Consider the following 21,381-nt stretch of genomic DNA (forward strand, 5'->3'; position numbering starts at 1 on the left):
TGTATGTTTGAACAGTTTTCACCTGTCAGCAGGAAAATCACAGGTGTGTGCAATTAAATTAATGAGGCTGAATTCCACTTTTAATAGAGCAATCGTTAATGTGATTAGTAACACCTGGGCTTTGCTAACGAGTCACAAAGTAATAACTTACTTAATTTCCCTATAGGTAGAAATAAAATCAAAATAATTAGTTCTAAGTCTATCAAAAATGTAATTAATTGGCAAGCATAGCAGTGAATTGCTCAGGCCGAATTTAACTAATTTCCGTTTTAAATGTTGAAATATTATACATGATTGCTAGATAGCTAGTGTTAGAAAGACTTGTGTTGTGTAACGTGAGGAGTGCACTGAGAGTCTCTGAGCAGCAGGGGGTGCTCATGCCTCGGAGGGTTATTATTGCTCGACTGTACAAAGAATCCCATCGTGTGAGCATTATAGTGATTAGTAACAAGATTCCTAAAGACTAAATGCCCTTAATGTTCATACATCATTACATCATTCTTAATGTTTATACAGTCTATGGTTCAAACATGTTAATGGTAAATCTTCCTCTTGCTCATTAGTTATTCAGACATTAAGGCAATTACCTTCATCTCCTATTCATGAACTCAGTAGCAGGTCAACAACGCATATCTCTCCTTTCCCTCAGTGCACACATCATTTTGATTATCATGTGATACTATCAGTAGATAAAGGCTTTAAACTAAAGGTCCACTATTATACTGTTTTTCATCAATATATTATAGGTCTCAGATTTATACAAAACATGTCTCTGAAGTGTTTGGCTTGAAATACCAAACAGATCATGCATTGTATTATCCCATAAACCCCTCTGTTTCAGCCCTGTTTCAAAAGAGCTGATTCTGTGTCTGTTACTTTAGATGAAAATAAGGAGCCACTCTGCAAGATATTTGGTTAAAAAGAACAATGGTGCTCTCGGAGGAGATTCAGGTGATAAGGTGTGTGGGGGGGGTTACCTTGGTTGGTGATTGGCTAATGGTTACACAAGCCAAAATAACATTATGACATCACAAAGTGGCCAAACTCTGATCAGCTCATTTTCAGACAGGTTTTTATAGAAATGGATCAGGGCAAAAAGTGAGCAAATATTTTTTCCTGAAACGTTCAGAATCTCTTTACACAGAGGGGACACATGTGTATGTATAAAATACATGAACACGTGGATTTTGCATAATAGGTGATCTTTAATATTTGGCCTTTGCTAGAAATTAACATTAAACTTGTCACCTAAGAACAAATTGTTCTTATTTCTGGCAGCGAATGGGTAAGCATTGTATTTTATGTCTGCATCTGCCAGTGGGCCACGACAATTGAAGTAGACGTACAAATATGTTAATTCCCCTAGAGGAGAGACTTGATGTCTGTAATTATGTGCAAAAAAATATGCATTGTGCACCGCATGCATGTCTTCGTATAATGGACTTTCTTCTGTGGTGTATGTATCTCGCCACGTCTGCATTAGCATCTGCTCACCAACATGAGAGGAAACAAGGAGTCAGGATGATATAGAAATGTGACATCGTCAATCCAGCCACAGCACTTTATTCTATTCACACAGTGCATTTCCTTGGAACACAATATATAATTTAATATCAATATAAAACTCCATTTGTGAATATAAATTATGCATTCAATACAGCAGCTCTGATATATACTATTAAGCTTTGGTACAGTGGTACATTTCTGTCTGAGAGGGGGTTTATGTGTGTGTGTGTGTGTGTGTGTGTGTGCGCGCACATGCTTGTTATGAGTGAGAAAGGTGTACCCTGTGGGCATCGTAAGAAGTAAGGCGGGTGTTTGGGGGGGGGGGGTGGAAAAAGGTGTTTGTGTTAAGAAACTACGCATGTGAGTTCACGAGGAACTCAGCAATCATGGCTCCGTCCGCCGAGGCTTCATCAGTACTGAGCGCCCCAGGCCGGGGCACCGAGGGGGGGGCAGCTGGGAGGGTGGCAGCTGCCCAGGTGGGGGGGTGGGGGCACCACGCAGCAGTAACCCCCCTCCCTGGCAACTTTACTTTGGGGATAGGACACTGAAACGCCTCCCTGCAGAGAAAGAGAAAGTAAAGTAGGAGTGAAGAACTTGCAAACACCAGCACTTTGTGAAGTGTTCTTCTGGGGGCCGTTTGGGGCCGAACAAGACCTTCGGGGAGCTCGTTGTTTACCTGAGCTATGCTACGCTGATGAGGGGCCATCGCTGTGTAGGACCCCAGCACAGCCTGGGGCGGGGGGTGTGAGGGATGCTGCACCCCCACAGCAGGGCCGTAAGCGGCTGCAAACACAGTTATGTAAAAGATTATTAACAACGTATTTCATCGTTTGTTCAAGAAAAGGGTTCAAGCACAGGAGAGCTCTCCAGTTGGTTGGGGACAATAGAAAGATTCAATACAGCATTCAAATAAAGAAAAGGGGAGAAAATAAATAAAACTGTACGCCAAAATGATTCATTATTCTCTCGATGTGTAAGGACTCTCTGTTTTCAGGTTCTTGAAATAAATAACATGAGATTCGACAGGCAGGAAACTCCTTTTGGCCGTTTCTTTTCAAAAATAACTTTAACAATTCATCGATATTGAAAATATTTGACAATTACTTTTCTGACGATGCGATTAATCGCTGCAGCTCTAGTTGGAAACATTTATATTCATCAATTCAGTCTGAACAATGTAATCTTCACTGGCAATATGAAATAATAACAGCAACAAAAACACTGCTTGGGAGACACATTTACATTTGTCCATCATTAGTGCAGTCCTGCTGATTCATTTGCATTTCTGTGTTGGGGCGCTGAGTCTTTATTATAAACATACATTGCTGATGCCTAGAAGGTGTTGACGGACACTTCGCAGCTGTTTCAGGTACAGTCGCTCATTAAGACGCTCTATGTTCTAAGAAAGAGCCGGGTTTAAACATGTCTCCTCGCTCTCTGTCGATGCGTTGAATAGAAGCAGCAGGAAAAGAGACCGGTTCACTGTGAGACCCTCAGACTACATCTGACAGTGTAACGGCCCCCTCCTCTACTGCCACGGGCTGCGTCTGTCACACACGCACGCACGCACGCACACACACACACACACACACGCACGCACGCACGCACGCACGCACGCACACACACACACGCACGCACGCACACACACACGCACACGCACACGCACACACACACACACGCACACACACACACGCACACACACACACACGCACACACACACACCACGCTACCGCGCCCAACACACACACACCCGGCAACGCACACACACACCACACACAACAAACCACACACACACACATCACAAACCCAAACACACGACACACACACACACACACACACACGCTACACATTCACACTACACACACACACACCCACACACACACCACACACACCACACACACACACACACAAACACACACAACAACACACGCACACACACCACACAACACACACACACGCACCACACACAACACACCACACCCACACACCACACACACACCACTGACACACAACACGCACCACACAACCACACACACACACACGCACACCCAACAACACACCACACACACACACACCACACACACCACACACACACCACACACACACACACCCACACACACACACCAACACACACCAACAACACACTAGGGCTGCTCGATTATGGCAAAAATCATATCTCGATTTATTTGCGGTCAATAATTGAAATCACGATTTTATTAAAACGATTATCCATTTACTTTGAAAACATCCATTTATTGCAAAAACAATGTGAAAAGTATGTTTTTAACAGTTGATTACACTGAACTTTAAGTATAATTCAACTGAAAAACCAATTAAAAAAATAATTAAAAAAATAATGGTTTTATTAAGATGATGTTGTTTTCATAATCGTTGCAAGCCAAAATCGTAATTGCGATTAAAATACGATGAATTGAGCAGCCCTAACACACACTCACACACGTAGTTGGGCAGTACCTGTCGGTGGGGCTGCTTGGCCGAGGATGTGCTGGCTCGGGGAGATGGGCCTGCATTGGTGCTGAGCTGAGGTAGGGTACTGGCCGTAGTAATACACAGGTAACTATGGGAAATACAAAATATTAATATTCGTACTATTATTAACCATACATTTATCCTTTACATTTAACTTAATGACTGTATAAGCAACATTTTTGTTTATTAATCCAGAATGCATACAATATTTAATACATAGTAGTTTACATTAGTATACTAAGTATAAGAATACATGATAATCTTACATACAATGATCGTTTCATGTACATAATCAAAAACATACGAAAGGGTATTAGTATTAGAGTCATGAGGCAACATTATCAGACTTTTTATTTTGCATTTTGAGAATAAAACAAACCACTAGCAAAATAGAGTGGAGGTCTGCCCTATTCTTAACATTTAAACCTCTTGGAGTGGAAATAAAAACAACTCTTTATCCTCTCAGTAAGTTCCCAAGATGCGTAGTTGCTTCAATGAAAAAGGACATAAAGAATAAAAAGTGCAGGCGCTTCGTACCGGAGGTGAGGGCTGGCAGTAGCTGGGTGGGTTTGGAGGGGGGGGGGGGCGCTGCATATATGTAACCCTGGGTGGGAGGGTAGAGGGGCGGGGCTTCACCCGTCGACTGACAGCTCACATGAGCAAACTGCGAGGAGAGGTCTTCAATCTGTCGGTCAAGAGAAAGACGGTCAAAAACACGCACAAAGACGCCCGTAAACACCCATGCATATTGAAAACACACACGTGTGTGTGTGTGTGTGTGTGAGAGTTCAGACTGTGTATTGATACATACGGTGGTGTATGGCTGTGAAGCAGTGACAGGCAACATCTGCGGAGCCGTGTATGAGACAGATGAGTACTGAAGCACCTGAGAGACACATGTGGGACAGAGATAAGACACAAACAGCCACATGTACAGGTATGTTGGTCTGAACATGTCTTGCATGTCAAACACTGCTGTATGTGTGTTAATGTGTGTGTGTGTGTGTGTGTGTGTTGTGTGTGTGTGTGTGTGTGTGTGTGTGTGTGTGTGTGTTACCTGCTGCTGAGACGGAGTGCCTTGCAGCTGAGTCTGGCTCCTGATTGGCTGCTGACTGTCCGGAGGGTTGTAGACAGCAGGTGTTCCATCAGGGTTCAGGAAAGGCTGCCCTGAAAGGTCAAAGGTTTGAGTATGATGAATGTCTTGTGCATGTAATATACTGGTGTGTGTGTCTGTGTGTGTGTTATGTACCAGTATGTGGGTTCACAAGTATGCTTCCCGGCGGGATCCCGTTCTCTATGATGTAGGCAGAGTTAGGAGCCGGCTCGTCTATGATGGGGGGGGTGGAGGGGTGAGGGTGAGTGGATGGCAGTCTGAAAAGAGAGATGGAGCCTGAGAGAGAGGAAGAGCTTTATTATCAAAGTCACATTTAACATCTTAAAGCAGCTCCTCTGCACTGGAGGCCGGCAGCAAAGAGCTAATGGTTGTCTGAGCGAGACGTAACCTGAAGCTAGTCGCCTCAATGACCAGCTGCTTCCCTGAGTGAACCCCCCCGCTGAATAAGGGTATTAGGGTAAGAAATACAATTAAAAAATGAATTGGTCTAAAAGGTGCCGGATGACGTCATATGCTCATTTGCATATGTTCTGCAACAACTCCAAACATCACTGATGATTAATTACATTTGTTTATAAAACGGACAAGTCAAATCAAGCAATCTGATTGGTTCTTAGCCGTGATATAATGAGCGTATATCACGGGTAGAATTATTTTTCACAACAAGTCAGTATCCCTCTGCGTCTGAGAAAAAGCTACAAACGTTACAGCTGTTACGAAACTAACTAACTAACAAAGCTTAAGATGGAAACATTTAAGGTTAACCTCGACCTCCGGGGGGGCCTTACTATGGAGGAGTGGATCGAGCAGTGCCTATCTCCAGAAAAAAAATGCCCCTAAACGACGACATGCAGAGCTACGTGAAGAGCAGGGAGACCAACTGGAGAAGCAGCACCATTCAAAAGCTTTCTGATGGGGTCTTGAAACAAAGCAGAGAGATGATGACCGTTAGTGGCCACAGGTGCGAAAGCTCTCTCCACTATAAAGTGGAGCAATATTCTCGCCACGCCAAGCAACAGCCGAGTACAACCTCAACCTACACAAGTAACCACACGCCCCTTAGCTGTGATATAACACAGAGAACCAACAAATACATTATTCATCAAACTAAACACACTAAAACTACAAGACCTGGTTGACTATAAAACTATTCAAATTATGTTCAAAGCCGCAAATCAACAATTACCTCATAATATCCAGGGACTTTTCACACGGAGAGAAAGCATGTACATGTTGAGAGGAAACTGCATTTTCTAAAAAAAACACCCGTACGAACAAATGCCAAAGTTCATTGCATCTCATCAAAAGGTGTTAGTCTGTGGAATAACTGTCACGACGCACTGAAATATTGTGCAAGTCTCTCTAAACTGAAAGTATTATTTAGGAGCCAAATCATGAATGGTTATGAACAGGATCTGTACAATCCCATTTGTTATTTAATGTAATTGAAAAAGTAATTTCTTTCTGATTGTTTTGCAAAAAACAAATGAACAAGACAAACATGTCGCTGATGACGATGACCTAATGTTTTATTTATAAGGAACATGTATGCTAGAGGGGGGAGGACCAGAAACGGTTTTCAAGCTTCTTCTTGCCCCTGTTGAAATGACAGAGACTATTTGAGAATGTATTTTTATGTATTTATTATTTTTTTGTACTTTGTTATAATTATTATTATGAGAAAAAAGAAGAATATATATAATGAGCATAAACCACGGCCTGTCGTGAGCTATTGCTTAAATATATGACATTTATAATTATGGCTTTTTTTCATGATGGTTTGAGTAAGCCACTACACGTGTGGAGTCTGTGAACAATTTGAAAGTGATCTGGTTGTCTTTTGCCACACGTTAAATATAATACTTGAAAATGACTTGGGGGGGAAGTTGTCTCATGCCACTTGAAGCTGATAACTTAAAACGTCCCCTCTGCCTGTGCTAAAAACATACTGTGTGCAGCGTCTTAGCAAATGACGTGTTTTTCTTGAATATGTGAAAAAGGCAGGAGGTGTTGTGTGAAAACGTACAGCTATGGTGTGAAGGTTCATGGATTGAGTTACATTTTCACACCAGAAGAACCTCCACAGATTTGGTGTTAATTAGCTGCTGCTGAATCAAGATCAGACATCATTTATAAACAGTGATATTCCCAGAGTGTGGTGAGGTGATGACATCTGCTGAAAGTTTGCTTGCACATAGGTACGAGAGGAGAGAAGTTTCTCACCCCCGTGTGACAGCCAAGTGTTACCAAAGGTTATTCTGACACAAGGTGAGAGGAGAGGAGACGCACCTGAGGCACGTGCGTCCCAGCTGTGGTTTGCAGCTTGGCGAGGTATCATGGCGGGACTCGTCCATTGGTAGGAAGAATCTGAGGAGTCTGTGCTGCTCCAAGGTCGGAGTTCGTTGCTATAGCGACAGTCAGTCTCAGTGCTACTTTGCCTGCTGCTGCCCGTCCAGCTGGAGCCGGAGCTGTCGCGGCTCCCCCTGTGAGGACATGAGCATTATCCTACAGCCTATCACTGCATAACATGCAAAGTGGTACGTGTGTAAATGGTATATCGGTTCGATGCTCTGATAAAACTCTCTGTTAAGTCAAATATGGATACATATCATCATCTCTGCCTTCTTTCAAATTGCTTTCAGCTCAAAAGAAAATGTTTTTGTCATTGAATTGTGTGGAAGAGCTCAGAAATAAACATGTCAAATCATATTTGACTTGCTTTTCCTGAGTTGATATAAATGTAACTGTTAGATGAGAATATGATTTCATATCGATCGCAGGCTCCTGAATTGACTCTAATCGCATCGTGGCTTGTGAGTTTCTGATATCAGCAAATACCAAAGAGTAGTCCAGGTAATAACTATGATATGGTTTTGTGATGAAAGTTTTGACTTTGAAGAATTGGCCACACGTAATAAATGCCATGATTATATTCACTGACATAAATTGTGTGGTTCAGAATGTGCTGATTTCAACCATCCTAAACCCTGACGCGAAAAAACGAAATCTAGGTCTTCATTTTGTCTCCACTGCAGATTGTGAGCAGCTCTGTTGCTGACCAGATTAAGATGATAAATGACTTAGTGTGTGTGCAGCAGACAGAGCTCTACCTGAAGAGCTGCCTTCTCCTCTGGGTCTCAGCATATGGATTGTACTCCTCCGCAGCAGCCCTGCACACAGCACACACACAGACATATATTAATGTCCTCATCTAAATATAAAAAGCTGAAAAGGCAAATGGAGAGAATGTACTGCGGGCAAGGTTACCTGGTTTCTGCATGAGCGCTCTCCTGGGTGCAGACCGGCTGCAAAAGCAAGGAGAGATTAGTGAGTCTCCTATAAGTCTCCACTGTATGTCATATCTGCCCGTCTACCTGCTCTCCCTCTCCCTGTCTCTGTCTCACCTCTTGGCTGAAGATTCGGTCTCTCGCTCGTTGGTACTCCTCCTCTCTCTCCTCCATCGACTTGCTCTGCTTCTCCCGTAAAGGGTGAAGTCGGTTCTATCGGAAAAGACAAACAAGGACAGGTCAAAACTCTGATAGGATACGATCAATGTTAATTATAGAGGAAGCTCCACAGAGACAGGCAGCTATAGGGATATGAGCACGGACAGACCTGGTCGTCTGAGCCGTTGTCCCTCTTCAGAATGATTTTCCACCGGTGGATCTCTTCTGTCTTGTCCTTATGCACCTGGTCCAAAAACCTCTGCTCTGGTCTTGAAGACAAACAAGCAACAACCGCTGTTACTTCACAGTTGCCTCTCAACAAAATGAAGTGCAGAGACATTTGTGTGCGTGCTTACATGCGAGTGCTGCTGGTCCTGTTGATGATGACAGATTTGCCCGTTTGGTCTACATTGTGCTCCATGCCAAAGTAGGCCGCCACCCGATGGACCAGCATACGGTGGTAGGACGACATGTGAGGAAACTTCTTAAAGGGACTGAGGCATAGGAAGACAGAGACAGGTTGAGGAGAAATAAGAGAACGGGGGATAGAAGGAAGGAGGCAGGGGGGGGTGGCTCAAACACACACACCCTAACGTAACTGGCTCAATATATTGATCAGTACACTAAATAAGCTATATGGACAAAATTATAATAAATGAGCTGGAATGATATCTTAAAGGGACAGTTCCTTCAGCGTGTTGAAGGTTTAGGGTGTTTGGTAGAAAGAAAATCGTTCCCACATGAAACTGCTTACAGAAAGGTCTGTGGATTTTATAAAGTACCTCAAAGCAAAACAATCTAACTTGACAGATAGCATTACAGGTAAGGGAAACAAATATGTACTTTTGATTATGGGTTTAACCTCTCTTTAAATAATTAAAAACCATATTCGGGACAGGACTTAGAATGCATACAAGTTTTATTTGCGCGCACACACACGCGCACACACACACACACACACACACACACACACACACACACACACACACACACACACCAGAGTTCCCGTTAGCCGGTAATTACCGGACTATGACCGGTAAAATATGCTGAAGACCGGCAAATCTAAATCTCTCCGGTCAAAATAATTTCCCCTTAGTAAAATACCGCTTCAGTGCGCCACTTATGTGACAGACAAGAAGAGTCCATTCTAATGTCTACTTAATGTGGAGAAAGAGATGTCCTGTATGGGTTGATTGTGCGTTGATCTGTTGGTAATGCCTCGGGGTTCCGGTGGGCATGTAAACAAATGCATAATGCTGCGCTATACTTTGTGGCCTCACCCAGTTGCATAGCGACACTTATTGTTTAGGTGTCTTTTAATAAGCAGGTAGTCATATCATTAGCTAGAACTAGCTGGATCTGATCGATATGGACATAAACGCGAGTAAAGTCTAATCTGGCGGGAGAGAGAGATCAGCTGCTGCTGACGAGTCGACACGCAGCTCTGCATGATCACCTGCAGCGGTGAGCGGAACAAAACAAACACTTCAGGTTAGAATATCACACATAGCTATTTTAATGACCTCTCAAACTACCTAAACTAGTTATAGATAAGTTTAGTTTTACTGTCGGGTCACTCATTACTGATCCGCGAGCTGCATGATACTGACGGGCTGTCAGGAGAAGGAGAGAGCGCTCCGTTTATTATTCCCGTGTTATTATAAATTACTGTACACTTTTGAATAATTAATCTACTATGATTAGTTTGTTTAATATCGAATCATCAATTGATCAATTTGTTCTAAAGCACAATAAATAACAAAGAAGACCTTTGACCGGCACTTTTCTCATTTTGTCCGGAAGATTTCAACTTTAACGGACATTTTGACCGGCAAAAAAACATTCTAACGGGAACTCTGACACACACACACACACACACACACACACACACACACACACACACACACACACACACACACACACACACACACACACACACACACACACACACACACACACACACACACCTATTGCTGGTGATGAAGTCCACCATGTCCTGCTCCAGCTTCAGCAACATCATGCGGTCTCTGGGGTTACTGTTCAGGGTGTCGACGATAAACTGGTGCAGGTCTATGCCGGTGGAGTCGGTGTATTCCACGCTGGACTCTGAGAGTATTACGATACAATAAAAATAATAAGTACAAAAAGCGCACTGCAATGTTAAACTACCCAAGAGAACTCATTCTAAATATCGGCACTGAATCCCATTTTTATTACATTTTATTTGCATTCTCTTGTCTCTCTTTATGAGTTCACACACACACACTCTCACAAACCTTTGGACAGTGAATGTTTCTTTGGATCTGCGCTGATCTCCTCGTCTTCCTCCTTATAGGAAGTCCTCTCGTTGTCATGGCAGCTAGATGAGATGTTTGCGTCTGGAGATGCCTGAGAGGAAATAAATGAAAAAGAGTAATTTGAGTAGGCTGATGATGATCTGGCTAAGTGCGTGTGTGTGTGTGTGTGTGTGTGTGCGTGTGTGTGTGTGTGTGTGTGTGTGTGCATGTGTGTGTGTGTGTGTGTGTGTGTGTGTGTGTGTGTGTGTGTGTGTGTGTGCATGTGTGTGTGTGTGTGTGTGTGTGCGTGTGTGTGTGTGTGTGTGTGGGTGGTGTGTGTGTGTGTGTGTGTGTGTGTGTGTGTGTGTGTGTGTGTGTGTGTGTGTGTGTGTGTGTGTGTGTGTGTGTGCGTGCGTGTGTGTGTGTGTGTGTTACCCAGTGGAGTGATGTAACAAAGGACATTTACTCGACTGTACTTATACTATATAATTCCATATTGTGTTTTTTTATTCTTCTACTAAACTGCATTTTGGAGGGGACATTTGATGAATTGAGTTCCTAGTTACTTCACTTAAATTATAATAAATACAAATGAAATATGATATATATTATTATAGAAATAAAGATTATCTTTCGATCCCGTTTGAATTGTGCCACGAATTACAAAGATGATGTTTGTCAATTTAAAAGATAATTTTGCAAGTAAAAAAAAAAAAAAAGTGTTGTAAAACTGAAGTAACACTTTTGTTTGTGTGAAACCGCTCAATGAACTACATCTCCCGTCCCACGGCTGTCACGTTGGCACATTTCACTTCTTTCTTTCAGAATGAGGCGAAAAGTATTAAAAGAGGTGAAAATCACTCCAAGTCTGGGAATGTTGAGAGCTGTTCATACACAAAAGGGGAGTTAGTCGGTTCCGTAAGAGACAGCATGCGGGATTCTGGGATTTGTAGTCTTTCTAGTTGCGTATTTTCCATAGTCTGATATTTCAACAGTTTTACGACAAATTGTGACTTTTTTGACATGGAAATTCTTTTTTAAGATTGAAAAACATCATATGTGTAAATCGTGGCACAATTCAAACGGGATCAAAAGATAATCTTTCTCTCCCCATTGACTTCAATACATCATTTTTCCGATATAAGGTCCCATGGGTCGGAAGTAGATGGGCGGGACTTTGCCTCTCTATGTACATAAACCTAAAATGTGGTGTTCTGAATAATGAGTAGTTACATTTTAAAGTATATTTAGATGCCAATTCATTATACTTTGGATTTCTTATTCCACCACTGGTGTTACCTCGGTTTCTTCAAATGGTGCGGACTCCTCGCAGACAGCCGCACTGCGCACTAACTTCCCTTTGGCCTGAAAAACACGCACAAATGGGCCATATTACAAATGATGCAACAGATGTCTCAGTAGGAATGAATAATGAGAGGCAGAATTATCTTAGCTTACCTTAACTTTTTTCTTTGGTTGCACCTGATTACAGTTTTTCTGCAATGAGGACACAATGTGTCATTAGGAGATCCCGCAAGGAGTTGGAGTGTGCATCATTTTAACGTGGTACATTATTAATGTGATAAACCATATTTTGTGTCGCTCACCTGCTGCTCCGGCTTCTTATTTTCATGGTGACACTCCTCGTCCTCCATCTGATTGCAGGGGGACAGACATGGCGGTGGGGAGGGGCAGCTGATGACATCACATGATGTCGCATCGCAGGTTTTCAGGAGGACCTCTGCTCTTGCTACAGCTGCTTCAGTCATCCTTCTAAACAACGTAAAACAGCAAGTCATGTCCTTTTGCGTGTCCACATACAATCCATATTTGTATATTTTACTGCTTTTAAAGATATATTTGCCTGCATTTGCATGAGTCTGTGTGTGTGTGTGTGTGTTCATACCTATCTGGAGTTGTTTACTGGAGAGCCTCACAGGTGAATGATGAGGTCATATATCCCATGTTCCCACAGGGCAGACAGAAATGCAATTATCCTCTCCGCCGTGCTCGCCTTCTCTACTGTTGCTCTCTCTGCCGGCTCTTTACTGGTCAATGGAAAATAGCCTGAAGATATCGAAAAAACACAGAAGAGAAAACAGTGTTAGCGATCATTGTACGATAGAAACACCACTACAATGTTTCACACAATCACCCCCCAACACACACACACTCATATCAAACAGTTGCCAGGGCATTAAAGCATAGCTGCTGGAAATGACATCAAGTAGCTAAGCTTGTGTGTCTGCGTATGTGTTAGTGTTAACCTTTGTCTCTGCTTGCCAAATGCTCTCCTGGCTTGACAGTTAATTGCTGCTTAAAGTGTATTACTGTAAGTGTGTGCATGTGTGCGGGTAAAATATAGTCCTGTGCTCGGATGTGGTATTTGCTTGTATATTTACATGTGTGTTCATGTGGACACTGGTGAGTGTGTGTGTGTCCTTTTCTTAGAAGCAGCAGCTGTGGAGAGTATCATCCGATCCACCAGCACTAATATTCCCAGAATGCCAAGCTGAGTCTCTGATCCCAGTGGTGAGAATATTGCCAACACCAAAGAGATACACATACTGTACACATACTACACACACACACACACACACACACACACACACGAGGAAGTTGCATTCCACCATATTTTACCGAAGGCCGAACTGCACTCAGTGGGGACACATACCGCTGTTACACAGAGCTCAAGGGGACACTTATTCCTGTAACGCCGGGGACAGAATAACGAGCTCAGAGGATGCTGAGTCCCTTAACATGGTTATTTAACACCTGACTGGAGATAATAGCGCTTTTTAAAAAAGTCCACTATCGCTCCATGTGCCACCAAAGTGGTGTTTACTTCCCATTCCGCCTCAATGAAACACAGTACATGTCAGCCCTGATTCCACCCAGCAAAAATATTCTTGGTATGGAAAAGATGCCCCTATTAGTAGAGTGATCAATTAACAGTCAATCAGTCATAGTTCAATAATTATATTTCCTTCTTTCCAGCTTTTCATGTGTAAAGAGTTACATTTTGGAATGTTGATCAGAGCAAATGAATCATTTTCCACAATTTTCTTGCGTTTTACCGACAAAATGAGTAATAATTTTCGAGAAAATTCATAGAGAAAATAATCTGCAATGTATTAGAGCAGAAATGTTGCATTATGACGAATGCTGCAGCCGAAATGTATCACTGTTTTGCTTGGTGAGCTTCTTACTGCCTAGGGAAGACACCTAAACACACTATAGGACATAATGACTTGAGAGAGTCCCTAATGTGCTGTTGCTGAGTTCTTGCCGAGCTGTCCTTTAGCCAAACTCCACGTCTGCTGCACTATAAACTGACCCTGACCCCATACCTCAGAGATGGGTGGGCAAAGGAAAAAAACAACACATCTTTCATCCTTAAAATCACAGAAAAAGACTGTATAAACTAAGAGAAGCCATGCTGGTATTGAGCTGTAAGATGAGAGCAATACCAGCGAAAAGTAGGATGACATAAACGGGACAGAGAGGGAAAAGAATGATGTGGAGCAGATGCACTATAGAGCACACAAGATGAATGGGAGGCAAGGGAAGCCGGGGATGAAGATGGACGAGGAAAAAGTCTGCAGGGACTTTAAAGGTGAAGAGGGGTGAAAGGAGGCAATAGAGAAAGAGGGGAGCGAAGAATTAGTGAAAGAGAGGCTTGCAGCACCACAGTCTGTCTCTGGGCTTTTCAGCCGACGGCCGTGAAGAGGGGATTTGAGTTGAGCAACCAGATTTTGAGCTGAGCGCTGCAGAAGCGGCCGGCCGCCCGGGGAGAAGGTGTGACACGATCATTAGCGTGTGACGGATGGCGGCGGGAAGCAGGGAGCGCCAGTACCCGCTACATCATCATCCATCTGCTGCTCTCCCGAAGCCTGCAGCCTCAGAGCCACCTACTCACCAGGACACCTCTTTTCTCCAGCCAAAAGCTGCCTGGCTCATCTACACTGACACACAGGCAGCTTGGTGAGAACATACCAAAAGGTGCTTTAGATGGCCATTGTCAGCGTCACCAAGTCAAACTAAGCCCAGTACAATCCTGTTTGTAATTAAGACCACGGAAACGATATATATTTAAATTCCAGGACTATATTAACCAGTGGCTTAGCATCGTTTCATAATTGAGTCTAACATTGCCTTTCTTATGCTTGGTTCTTATTATGCCTTACTGGTAGATATCAACCGTACAGTTTTTCATCTCCAAAGACATTCTGCACTAATGTATTTGTTTTTGTTGCACCCTTCCATTGCTTAAAAAAAACAACAAAAAAATAGAAATCATCGCTGCCTATGGTCATATAAGCTGATCGTGTTGTGTCTGCAGGTTGCAGCTGAATTTAAAAGGGGATTTCATGTTTTCTCCCTCAGCTCGGAGCTCGTTAGGAAATCTTTCAGCGAGAGAACAAGAGAGCAGGTCTCTTGTATAAAATAATCACTGAGAAATGTGAGGCAAACTCATAGCATTCAGCTCTTTGATTATCCATAATCTGTAGGCTTTGCTCGGGAGTCGGTGGGCTGCTTACTTTGTTTAATATAGTATTTTGAGTTTTCACTTAGATGTATATAACATTTAAATATATATATGTGTATATATTTTTTGCATCTTTTGGGCCTGCATTTTCAACATTTGCAGCTGAATTCTCTCCCTTCTGAGCAGGTTTGATTTTTTCCTCCTTGCTTATTTAAGTCAAATAAAACAGGGCATGCATTTTTCACTCGCCACTTTAAGACAAGTGAAAAACTGAAAGTAGGCTACACATTAGAAAAAATGTAGGTTACATTGTCCTTTGAGTCATCAGCACCTGAGCAGACACCGCAGCTTTATTACCAAAGTGACTTGTGGGTGCAACAGCTGTGCCACTCTGCAGCTGAACTAAAACCTCATGGTGGGAAAAAAAACACCCCTCTGCATATATACAAGACAGCAAAGCAGCAAGTGCTGGTGTTAAAGGGCTTCTTCACACAATATGAGGCTTTGCAACTCTACAACTGATGCCATCTTGACTGCAGTGGTGTAAAGTTAATTTACTCAAGTACTGTACTTAAGTACAATTTTGAGTTACTAGTACTTTACTTGAGTATTTCAATTCATTGCTACTCTGTACTTCTACCCCATTACCACCATAGGTACATCTTGTACTTTAACTCCTATACATTTCTTTATACCTTTAGTTTATTTGCAGATTTGGATTAATGATATGAAATATAATTGACACTTAAATAGGATTTTAGTTGGAGTAACATCCGCAAGCTACCCTGCAGAATACAAAGGAATCAAAATGAGCTGCACATTAACCAGCTTTGATAAACACATTAATGGATCAATAATTATAATCAAAAGATATAATTTAAGTTATTAGAAAACCGGCCAATCTGCAAATAGACTACTTTTGGTACTTTAAGTATATGTCGATGATGCTAATACCTTTGTAGATTTTCAATGCAGTACTTTTACCTGTAACAGAGTATTACTAGACTGTGGCATTTCTACTTTTACCTAAGTACAAACATGAGTACTTCTTCCACCTCTTGCACCTGCTTGACTGTGCCACACATGTTAAACGGTGGATGCGGTAAGAAGGAAAAGACAAAACAGGTGTCACCTTCAAACACTTCAGTGGCATTCTGTTGACCCACATAACAGGAAGAACAGATAACGGAGCAAGATTGGGTTTTTGTGATCTACTCTCTCGGGGTGGGGTGGGACTCTCCCACTTGGAGGGCTAAAAGCACAAAACCGTGTGTCGCATTACCGTCCGTGACCCATGCTAAAGCTGACACACCGGACTATTTTTACACCCGGGCAGGGAGTGGACCTCCTGCTCCGGGACCTCACCGGGCTGTCAGCTGCATGAGGAGCCGGAGGACGAAAGGGTACACAGCAGGAGGACAGACAACATGAACTCAGTATTATAGCTCACAGAAAAATACTTTTTTTCTGACAGGGGTGAACTGGCAATTTACAATACCCTTAACCCTCCTGTCGTGTTCATGTCTCCCCCTTACTCTGGTGTTCGCGGTCAAATTTCACTGGTCTGTTTTAACTGTTCTTACATTACAAACCAATGCCGTTGGCTACTGGTTTACATGATTTACTGCAGTACATACAAAGAAGAGAACTCTAGATGTAATCCAAAATTAACATTTTGTCGATTTGTGGCAGTGTACTACTGACTGATGGATGAACATCGCTAGCTACCCATTCATTTCTTATGGCGGTCATTTTTGGCCGGGATTAGGACAAAGTTGACATGGGCAATTAAATTAAAGTGGTGACCATCAATGTCATATGTTCAAATACCTTCTGTGGAGGATTTCATAAGGCTTTGAGGCAGTCAAATGTCAAACACTACATGTATGTTTGATGAAAAATTGTACATAGGTCAGATTTGAGCTGAACACGACAGGAGGGTTAAAAACTCACATTTGTAGCCCACACTCAAGGCACGCGAGCAACAGGAAAATTAAAGAGTAGACGGGAAATATATAAATAATCTCTTTATCTAAGTAACGCTAAACACAGTTACATTCAGCAAAAAAAATACATCATATAAACACATTTACTGTCTCTGAAATCCTTTTTCATTCAGCGGTGTCGCTTCACTTACAGCCCCGGGGGAGATGCGACTGATAGCTGCGCTCCGAGGCAGTAAGCTAGTTAATTTAACGGTAATTTTCGACTAAAGCATAACTATTTTCTTACCCAGTTTTGTTCTTTTATCACTCTACTACATGATCTGATGTTAGTACTATCTTTAAAAGTACAAACAAGAGGAGGGCAGCATCAACAGAGCGCGAGGAGCGTCGATGCCAAGCAGCCGTTAGTTACGCTAGTCGAGGAGATGTCCTCGCGGGGTGTCCGTTAGCTTACCGTTATGTCTTTCGTTCTTCCGTTCCTTCTACCGACTCCACTGCCGTACACCCAGCATTGAGCGTCTGTGGACTGTGAGGTCCGTCGCTCCTCCTCCGCCTTTTGCCTGTCTAAATCGGAGCAGAGGGGGGAGGAGTGGGGGAGAGTTGGGAGGAGGAGACAAATCTGAACCCTGAGCCACGCGCCCACACACACGCGAAGAATGCACGAGAGCCATCATCAGCCCACTCATCTCTATCTCTGTCCCTGTCTCGCGCGATCTACTGTCTGTCTCTCTTTGTTTTATATTCATCTGAATTCAATTGTCTTTACTACGGCAAGCTTACGGCAAAAACTGACATCAGGAAGAAATACTCCCTTTAAAAATTATTATTCCTCCTTGCATCGGTATGTAAGCCTGATTCACTACTTCAGTTGACTATACATTTGTTTTATGATATAGTTATAACATTTTGAGTTGTATACTCCTTTCAGAGGTTTTGTTTAAGAGTTATAGACAACATTTATTCATTTGCCATTTCTTCATCGGATTTTTAAAAGTAATAACATACCTACATGGCCTGTATACTAAATCCCATGGATATTAAATATCACAGCAGCATATACACATGTGCATCTTATGTTATTCTACTGTATGTTGGTGAGGCTGCTTGCTTTACTGTGTCCTATTATGTTTGATGGCTGTCGGTGAAGGTGTGTGGTGTGTGTGTGGTGTGTGTGTGTGTGTGTGTGTGTGTGTGTGTGTGTGTGTGTGTGTGTGTGTGGTGTGTGTGTGTGTGTGCGTGCGTGCGTGCGTGTGTGTGGACAATCTGTATACTGTGTGTATGCATTGTGTTTTTATTTATTTATACACTAACTAAATAATACCACAAAGGATACATGTCATATTTACATCAAATTATATTAATTCATTTGTATAATCAATTTGATAGGGTCAAACAAGGTTATAGTAAAAAAAGGCCCAATATTTTCATGTAAAAGTATTATACTCATCAGCTTATAATATTTCATAGGAGTACATTTTGTCAACTTCGATTATTTGCCAGCTATATTGTTAAACCTTCACACACTGATTTTTACCCACTTAACCTACACTGTTGTAGATTGAACTACCCAACATTATATAAGGTTGTTCAAATTGAGCATCCCCTTGCAAAACGCAGCCTACACATTATAACATAATAGCACAGTGTCACTCACAAGGGCCATTTTATGCATCAAGTACTCACCCATACTTTAAGAATATCTTGCTAATAATACCTAAGTGACATCTTCAATGCAGGCTTTTACCTGCATTTTTAAAGGATTGCTATTTTTTACTTCAAAGGATGTGACTAAATCCTCTACTGATGCTGTTGAAGAAATAGGAAGTTCCCATGGTCAAATTAAGCCATAATGAGTAAACAAAAACGGTAACTTTTGATGGCATATTAAAGCACAGCCTCGCAAAGTTTGATACGAGTTGACAGCCTCTCATCTGTTCCATGGAGACCTAACATTTATCTTTGAGATTGAGAACTGTATTTAGATTTAATTTTATATTATTTGTTCTCTTTTTTCAAAAGATTGTAAATGTCACTTCATCTCAGATCCTACTTTAATAAGAACGATACTATCAATACATTGTAAAATGTAATTACTCTAGTTAAAAGAGGCACAACCATTGCAAAATATAGACTCTTCAACTTTAATATAATAGTATTCTTCCAACGGTATTACAGATTACCTGTCCTCAGTGTTAGCTACAGAGGCAGGGCAGGTGCAGACGAGGGTATTCTTTACCCACATGTCTGTTTGCCCTCACCAAAGAGCCCGTCTAAAGCTGAATCATCAAGCCTCATCTATCTTTGGTTACACCACAGCAGACACAAGTAATAAGAGATCGTTTTACGTCAATGGCATCCTGTTGAATGCTACCAAGCTTTATATCTGTACTGCAGCCAGGTTGATTTTAAAAAGACTGTGGTCATATGTCCAAGTACAGTGATAGCTAGAGTCCCGATCACACACATCTTTTATAAATAAAAGTAATTGGGGGCATGGCTGGATTAACCCAGGGTCCCTTGGCAAATAATGGCTGTCAACCTTTTACAGTTTTTGGTTGTATAACAACTACAATGATTTCTCACAGTGTAGAGACAACATTCAATGAATTTAGTTTGGTTTCAAGAGAAACACTTCCTCAAATAACTTCTTCAGGTTAATGCAAATCAATTTCTGCTTCTTCACACAGAATCAGAATAAGGTTTATTGCATAATAGGTATTCACTTAAAGGGAATTTGCCTTGCTGTTTTGTGCACACTCAATAAACATATTAACAAGAGAAACAAATGCAGGCAAAGTACTACAGAGGTAAAAGGGTTGAATTAACTGGAAATGCAGATCTATGATGAGATATGAGCATTAAGTTCAAGGCAGCTTCATTAATCTTCTATTCATTCTCGTCTCATTCAGTTCAAAGTCGTTCATAGAGTCCATTATTCAAAGACAAAATTACACTAAATATAATCCAAGATCTTTCTGATATGTGATAAATGTAGCCTATAGGAGGCAAACACACTTCGTAGTCTCACTTCTTGTCCCAAGACAGAGAACTACTGCTCAAGAACTTTCTGGAGCAGCATATCAATATTGAACTAAACACTGTTTTAATAGTGCAGGGAATCACTTCATTGAGTGAGACATCAACAGATTCTGTCTCATCATTGCTAAACATATTCCTCTTATGTACTGCACAAAAGGGAAGTTCCCAAGGTTGAATGTATTCATTAAATAACACTGTAGCCTACACCTCGAAAGGAATATGGCTGTTGTTAAAGGAGATACTTTGAGAGTAAAGATATATATTATTCAATTTAAGAAATATCTTTCTATTTTTGTGTCGATACAGCATGTCTTTACAACAGGCAATTCATAATGTACATATATTACCCTTAAGGGGTACTGAAAAGATCAATGTTATAACCACAAACTAGAGAGATGACTGAGCGCAGGCCTGAGGATGTGCGTCATCGAAAAAAGCCAGCAAACATTGCTATGTGTGTGTATCACTGCTCTCTCTCTCTCAACATAAACACACACAGGTTTGAATGACACTTTACAAGATAATTCAGAGTGCGCTAAACACAAATACAGCTTAATCAAATTGAAGTCATCAAGAAAAATTGATGTACGCATAATGTAAAGTATATCACAACACACACACACACACACAAAACACACACACGAACACACACAAACACCTGTTGTCTACTGGTTCTGGCACTATGGCTGGCATGTGTGCACACAGGACAGAGACTCGGTGGCGTTCGTTTCCTGTTGCTCGTGCACGGAAATACCGCTACTGTTGTGGCTTGTTATATAAACACACTTCATTAGAAAGTCCACAGCTGACAGTGTGTTTGAATGCATGTGTGTGTGCATGTGTGTTTGTGTGTGTGTGTGTGTGTGTGTGTGTGTGTGTGTGTGTGTGTGTGTGTGTGTGTGTGTGTGTGTGCGTGTGTGTGTGTGTGTGTGCGTGTGTGTGTGTGTGTGTGTGTGTGTGTGTCATACTGTTACATCAGTTCCAGAGCCTCACCGAGGTTCAGCAATGTCTGTTTAAAGACCTTACTGGAACTGGTATTAGAGTGGCCCTCTTCTCAGGAAGGCAGTGAAGAGTA

At 41.9% G+C, this 21,381-nt stretch overlaps 2 protein-coding genes across 2 annotated transcripts in view; both read right to left on the reverse strand.

Annotated features, from left to right (window-relative positions):
• si:ch211-193k19.2 (uncharacterized protein LOC100034574 homolog) overlaps positions 1–21,381 on the reverse strand; it is a 1,126,861-nt gene that overhangs the window by 960,688 nt on the left and 144,792 nt on the right. The window lies entirely within an intron of this gene.
• arpp21 (cAMP-regulated phosphoprotein, 21) lies at positions 1,523–18,122 on the reverse strand. Its single transcript, XM_034240957.1, is given in 21 exon segments — positions 1,523–2,063; positions 2,183–2,289; positions 3,982–4,084; positions 4,534–4,582; positions 4,584–4,681; positions 4,808–4,882; positions 5,054–5,163; positions 5,246–5,386; positions 7,400–7,593; positions 8,221–8,280; positions 8,378–8,415; positions 8,515–8,610; positions 8,726–8,825; positions 8,913–9,050; positions 10,524–10,662; positions 10,833–10,944; positions 12,132–12,197; positions 12,291–12,329; positions 12,440–12,605; positions 12,739–12,899; positions 17,722–18,122. Coding segments are annotated over 19 exon segments (1,974 nt in total). The 5' UTR covers positions 12,602–12,605; positions 12,739–12,899; positions 17,722–18,122; the 3' UTR covers positions 1,523–1,916.

Source organism: Gymnodraco acuticeps, unplaced genomic scaffold (genome assembly GCF_902827175.1).
Source record: "Gymnodraco acuticeps unplaced genomic scaffold, fGymAcu1.1, whole genome shotgun sequence".
NCBI classification, from domain to species: domain Eukaryota; kingdom Metazoa; phylum Chordata; class Actinopteri; order Perciformes; family Bathydraconidae; genus Gymnodraco; species Gymnodraco acuticeps.